General features: G+C 27.4%; 1 protein-coding gene across 1 annotated transcript, besides 4 other annotated features; it reads right to left on the bottom strand.

Annotated features, from left to right (window-relative positions):
- Positions 1-1,702: 1,702 nt before the first annotated feature.
- Positions 1,703-2,041: a mobile genetic element.
- A 726-nt stretch (positions 2,042-2,767) lies between these two features.
- On the bottom strand, positions 2,768-3,720 carry ACLA_050530 (phosphotransferase enzyme family protein; the record flags this gene model as incomplete). Its single annotated transcript, XM_001272006.1, has 2 exons — positions 2,768-3,195; positions 3,252-3,720. 2 exons carry the CDS (start codon positions 3,718-3,720, stop codon positions 2,768-2,770), a joined length of 897 nt encoding a protein of 298 aa, XP_001272007.1.
- A 565-nt stretch (positions 3,721-4,285) lies between these two features.
- Positions 4,286-4,338: a microsatellite.
- Positions 4,339-4,654: 316 nt separating this feature from the next.
- Positions 4,655-4,702: a microsatellite.
- A 1,348-nt stretch (positions 4,703-6,050) lies between these two features.
- Positions 6,051-6,078: a microsatellite.
- Positions 6,079-7,075: the final 997 nt, after the last annotated feature.

The raw sequence follows: 7,075 nt of genomic DNA, 5'->3' as shown, positions 1-7,075 counted from the left end.
ATCTCTCTCTCAGAGATCCTTACATTTAGCTAACTTATAAATTTTATAGATATAGAATATTATATCTACCTCTGCTAATACCCCTTCTTTTTTCTTACTTAGCCTATAGGTTATAGGGTCTCTCTCCCTCTAGTAGTAGTAGTAGTAGCTACTTCTCTAGCCCCTACTAAGTCCTAGGTCTGGGTTCCTCCCCCCCCTTATTTAGCCCCTATATTAGGGTTCTATAACTCTAATATAGGTAGTCCCTTAGCTAGTAAACTAGATAGGCTCTTTTATAACTACTCTTTATAGCTATATACTAATTATTCTAGTTAGGGGATTAATTTATTATTAATCCTTTCCCTATCCTAAGTAGCCTACTTATATAGGTAGCTTAGGATATACTACCTCTAGTAGCTATAATAATTAAGGAGTGGGCTTATACTTCCTTTTTTAAATATCTACCTAATATATAATTTAATCCTAGGACTATATAAGTATCTATTATACTCCTAGGTCTTATCTTATAAATAGGTACTAAGCCCCTATCTAGCTATAAATATTAATAGATATTCTTACTAATCTTAAAATATATCTACTACTATAGATTTACTCCTAGCTTAAGACTAGTAATCTATATATAGTATTATAAGGCTATCCTTATAACTTATACTAATTACTACCTACCCTATAATTATAAGTATATATAATACTACTAAGTAATATTAAAATAGTCTTTAGGCATCTTACCCTTTATATAGTATATTTTTAGGGATATTAGGCAGAAGTATAATAACTATCTATACTATATAGGAGTCTACTTACTAGTAAGTTAAGATACCTCCTTCTAGTAGTAGTCTTACTTCTTAGTATAGATATCTTCTCTTATAGTCTATATACTTACTAGACTAGGATTATATAATATATAAGGCGCCTAAGGCCTTAGTATAATAGTATAGACCTATATTTATTATAAGTATTACTTTCTCTTTTATTTTAATTAAGCTAAAGTTCTTCCTACTTATAAATTATACTCCTTATAGATATCTATATATTATAGACCTACTATAAGTTTCTAGGTATCTCCCTTAGGTCCCTATCCTTTCTACTATATTAGTAGTTTCCTTAATCTACTATTACTATATAAGTTTAAGATCTTCTCTAGATAGTACTTATAGATCTTCTCCCTTATAAGTTTGATTAGAAAATACTCTATAGAGTCTATATTCTCTATTTCTTTATATCTTTATAGTATAGAAATATAAAAGACATCATAAATCTTTAGACCTATAGGGAGTTCTATATAGTAGGTATTTATTTCTATTTATTCTACTACTCTTAGTAAATAAGTCTATAACTAGTTAAGCTTTTTACTTAGTCTTATCTATAACTAGTTCTTAGTGCAAACCTAGATTTTATTATTAATCTAGAAGTTCTTTATAATCTTCTTCTAATTATAGTACCTCTACTAATACTCCTAGGCTTTCTTAATCTTACTTATAGCTTCTAGTCTCATCCTTTATAGATACTCTATATACTTATATAAGCTAGGGGTAATATTATTCCTCCTTTAGGTATTTAGGGCTATTACCTATAGGTCTACTCTTATAACTATATAAAATAGGGTATTCTAGATAGATAACTAATATATATTATTATATATAAACTCTATAATAGGTAGATAGTCTACCTAGTTATCTTATTTAAAGTTTATATACCCTTAAAGATATTACTTAAGTATATTATTTAGCTATATTATTTAATTATTAGTCTATAGGTGATAGGTAGTACTTAGTATATACTTAATATATAAATAGTATATTATCTTAGACTAGAACCCCTTTATAAAGACTAACCCTTAGTTTATTATAATACTTATAGGTATCCTATATAGATATACTACCTTATAGATTATTATATATGCTAGTTCCTTACTAGATATATTCTTCTATATAGGTATGAAATATGCTATCTTACTTATCCTATTAATAATAACTAGGATAGTATTAAATACCTCCTATAAGGAATCCCCTGTATAGATACTTATAGGTAGATTAGTAATAAAATCTATATTAATCTATTCCTATACTTTATATAGTATTACTAAAGGTTAAAATAATCTCTACTACTTTTTATAGATTATTTATAATCCCTAATATACTCTATATATCTTATAGTATTAATATATAAAATTAGATATTAATAATTACTAAAGCCTTTACTTTACTAGCTCTAAGGTCCTCTTATATATAAAGTACCTACTATAGAGATTATTATATATTTTTATAAGGATTTATAGCCTTAGATAGTACTAATTAAGTATATAAAGCTTATCCTTATAATAGAGTATATTATTATAAAGCTTCTAGAATAATATCTTATTTAACTTCTAACCTAATTATTATATAATAGTAGAAGGATTCTATAAACTCTTTATAATCCTTTTTATAAGATTATTCTTCCTTAGAAGTACTAATAGTACTTCTAGAAGTCTTTATAAGAGGTTATACTTATATAGCCTCTCCTACTTATATATATAATTAATATCTTCCTATGGGGTCTCTACCCCCAGGACTTAGATACCTATAATTATAGAGATTTTAGCTATTAAGTCTAACCTAGTAATTAGCTCTTATATAAGCCTAATCTAGATAAATAGCTTCTATCTTACTTACTCCTGTCAAAACACATATTTCTTCCGTGTCCGTTTTGAGACGCTTTGTAATTTCTGCTGATTATACTGATGTATCCCATCAGTGAGCAGCATTTACCCTCAGGTAGAAGTAATTCACACCGAGCCCATTGCCATTGTGTACTCTGCGAAGACCTCAAATTCTCGCAAGCGTGGGCTAAGAAAGTTATCTACCCAGTCTCGTCGCCATTCGTCCTCATACCAGCAAGTGTAGAGTGCCTTACAGTACTCCCAGTAGTCTGGATACCATCCCGCTTGTGCCCAGTCCACGATAGCAAGGATTCGAGCTGGTTTGCTGGAAGAGATAATGATGTTCCCTCGGTGGAGGTCGCCATGGGTAAATTTAATGGCTCCACTGTCCGGTAAAAAATGCCTGTAGGGGTCGTTGTATTTCTTCGAAGGAGAAAGCCGTAATTGTGGTAAGTAGGAAAACCAGTCGTTGAAATCCTTGACAGTTAAGAAAGGTCCGGTTTCCGGACATGATTGGAAAACATAATCCAGGAGTTGCTGGTGACTTATGGAACCTGGAAATTTCCGATTAGATGCAAATAATATCATTCTCATTTCTACTGGGGCGTACCAATATACTGATCGGAGGGATCTTGTTCAAGTCGGCGCAAACGGTTGACTATTTGACATAACTCACCGCAGAGTGAGCTTTTGTCCAGGCTATTGAGCCCATTCCAGCCATCCTGCAGCGTCTGTCCTTGGATAAGTTCCATATAGAGGAACACATAGTTCTCCTCGTCCACTCGCCAACCAAAAATTTCGGGGACTGGAATTTCGTCGCCAAAAGCCCGTTTGATCATCCAAAGACACTGCGCTTCTGCTATCGTGACATAAGGGCCAAACTTGACGAAGACTTTGGGCTCTTCAAAGATGATAGGCTGTGGCTGAGGGTTTGCGTGAATATCTTTCGACAAAGCCCTCACTTGCGCCGGTGTCGGAAGACTTTTGCTGGGCTCTTTGAAGAAGGAAGAGTCGAAAAAGTTCATCTCTCGGATCGACTCATCGGGAAGATTTTCTGCAATTGCAGAGAATTTTATCATTTTGGCCGAGGGACTTCTTTAAGATCTGCTGAATGATATGTGAACGCCTTGGATGTGACTGCTTGTTGGGTGAGGAAACAGAGAGGATGGGAACCTCCCAGATCAGCTGTGGTTGCAGGTCGGATGAACTTGCAATTTTACTCTGGCAAGCAGTAAATCTGTAAATTATAAGAATAAGTTATATAATGCTTATATAACCTTAGAAAAAATTTTATCTTATATTATCTCTTTCTAAACCTTATACTATACTACTATTAACATAACTATAGCTTAAATTACTAAAAAGATAATTATTTATTACTTAAAAACTACCTTATTATTACTTAGGATATAGATAGCCAATAGGATAATAATAGCTAAGATATAAGTAATACTTAGAGATAGTAGTAAAGAATATATTATAGTTATTAAAATATAAGATAGTAAGAACTTATATTAGTATTTCTAAGTACTTAGAAACTAATTTTTAACTACTTATAGAATAATAAAAAAAAGATTATTATTTATTATAAAGAGGTTTTTTATTATATTCTTAATTATTTTAAGAGATAAATAAATAGTTATTAACTACTTAATAACTACTTAATATTTACTTACTAACTACTTAATAACTACTTAGTAAAAGTATACTTTAATAAATAATCTCTAATCTTATCTATATCTATATAAATTAATAAAGGCCTAACTTAAAGAAGGAAATACTAGTAGCTAGGCTAAGTAGATAGATATTAACTAGGTAATAAGTATACTATATAATTAAATTAATTTATAAGTATTTACTAACTACTTATAAACTACTTAGAATAGTATAATAAGTTATTTAGTAATATAGATATAACTTTAGCTACCTTTATTATTATTATTATAGAACTAAGTATAACTTTATAATAATCTTTAAAGCCCTCCCTCCCCTATAAAAAATAGCTCTATAAGTACTTCCTAACTACTTATAAACTACTTTCTAAGTAGTTATTAACTACTTAGGTCTATATTATATATATAAGATAGTAGGTAGTAGACCTTAGGTAGAAAGTTCCCTATAGCCCCTATAAGAAGTATAAGAACTACTATAAAGATATTAATTAGTATATATATTTTCTTCTTTTTAATTATAGAGATCTAATATCTACTCTTATTTATTCTACTTCTATACCTACTTTATCATAAGCTTAGAGACCATATATTCTATGTAATAATAAAGATATAAAGAAGACTAAAAAGAAGATAGAGGAGGAATTAAATAAAGAAAGTAATAAAGATAGTATACTATCTACTTTTTTTAGTCTTAGTATTAAAGCTAAGAAGAAAGAAGAATATTAGCTAGGATATAGTAAGAGATCTAAAGAGACTGAATGTAAGGATTACAAAGGTCTATTATGTATTATATTAAAGCTACCTTTACAGAGGAGCCTACTAATAAGAAGGCTCCTTATAAGAGGTTATATAAATAGTTATATAACCTATAAAGATATAAACCCTATCTATAATTACTAAACTCTAAAGTTTAGTAATAATCTCTTTAAATAAGGATATCTATCTTTAAATCTATTTATAAATATTCTTTTTTTATACTAGTTTCTAATTCTTATAAATTATAGATCCTTATATTTTATTACTTAACCTTTAAAACTAGTCTATTAAGAAAATAATATTATAAAAGAGATTAATTAAATCTAAATTATTTAATAAATCCTTCTTTATAACTATATAAAATTAGATAGTAAGAAAAGAGATAGCTTATAAAGAGAAAGACTCTAAGAATAAGTAAAATTTATAAAACTCTTTTATTCTAGTAGATCTAAAGTTAATAAAGATAACCCTTATAAGAAAGTATCTTTAATAGAAATTATAGCTTTTATAAGAAATCTAAAAGCTTTATAATAATCTAGGTATAGGCCTCAGAAAGTATCTATAAAGCTAGGAATAAGAGGAATTATTCTTATTATTTATAAAGAAGACTAATATCTAAATCTAATTTAAATTTAAATTAGAGAGATACTTAACCTATAACTATATAATATATTAAGTCTTTATTATAAGCTAGGAGTCTATTATAAAAGCTAATAACTAGGATAAGAAGAAGTATACTAGGGTTATAATAGTCTATTTAGATTATATTCTCTCTAATCTTTAGTAGAGTAAGATATCTAAGGACTTTTATAATTAAGAATAAAAAGATCTTTATACTTTTCTAGAATTATAACTAGATAATCTAGAGAATTATAAATAAGAAGTATAATTATAGATATTTTAGATAAGGCCCTATAAGAAAGAAATAGACTATATATATTAATAGAGATAGTATAAGTAATAGATTAAAATTAAGAATAATATAAAGAATATAAAGAATATAAAGAAAGTATAGCTATACCTCTTCTTTAAGTTCTTTTTTATAATATTTAAGTAGAAGATCTATAAATATTTAGAATTTCTAAAATCTAAGAAAGAGATAGTCTCTCTACTTATAAGACTATACTTAAATATAGAATAGAATACTTATTAGGACCCCTTATATAAAGATAAGGTTTATTAAGGCCTTAAGAACTTAGGGAAGCCTCTTGTAGATTATATTACTATTAAGAAGATAGAGATAATAAGATCTATTATAATTATCTTATTTATAAAGAGATGAGATTTATAGCCTTATATTTTTAGTATCTTATAGATTTATTTTAATTATAATAAGAAAGGATATATTATAAGATATTACCTAAGTAAGCCTAAGTAGAAGAGCCCTATAAAGACTAAATAACTAGTTACTATTATTATTACTAAAAAGTAGGATAAAGAGTATTATAAGTTCTTACTTTTCTATCTAAGTATATTTCTTTAGGCTTAGATAAGAGAGAAGAAATAAAGACTAGTCTTATAAGTATTAATTAATAATAGAAGCTTAGTTAATCTTATTCCTATAATATTAATTAAAGAAAATAACTAATATACCCTATTATAGCAGGTCTTTATAGAGATATTAATTTTATAAGAAATAAGAAATAAAGAAGTAATAGAAGTTATAATTCTAGTTAGGAATAATAAAGAAATAGAGTAGCTCTTTATAGAGCTTATAATAATATCTCTAGATATAAATTATATTATCTTAGGGATATTATAGTTAAAGTAATATAATCTTATAATCCTCTAAGGAGAGGATAGAGTAATCTTTAAGATAGAGTTAACTCTATAAATTTATCTAATCTTAGTAGAAGAGTTTATAAAAATAAAAGATATAATAATTATAGTAGTATAAGTTATAAAGGCCCTATAAGAGATAGTAAAGAGTAAGAATTTTATATTAGATTAGCTTATAAACTTTTATATAGTTTTTTTAGAGGAGAAGGCTTAAGAATTATTATTA

This window comes from Aspergillus clavatus, genomic scaffold (genome assembly GCF_000002715.2).
Source record: "Aspergillus clavatus NRRL 1 1099423829800 genomic scaffold, whole genome shotgun sequence".
NCBI classification, from domain to species: Eukaryota; Fungi; Ascomycota; class Eurotiomycetes; order Eurotiales; family Aspergillaceae; genus Aspergillus; species Aspergillus clavatus.
Note: the sequence above shows the minus strand (reverse complement) of the source record. Positions and strands in the feature narration are given on the sequence as shown.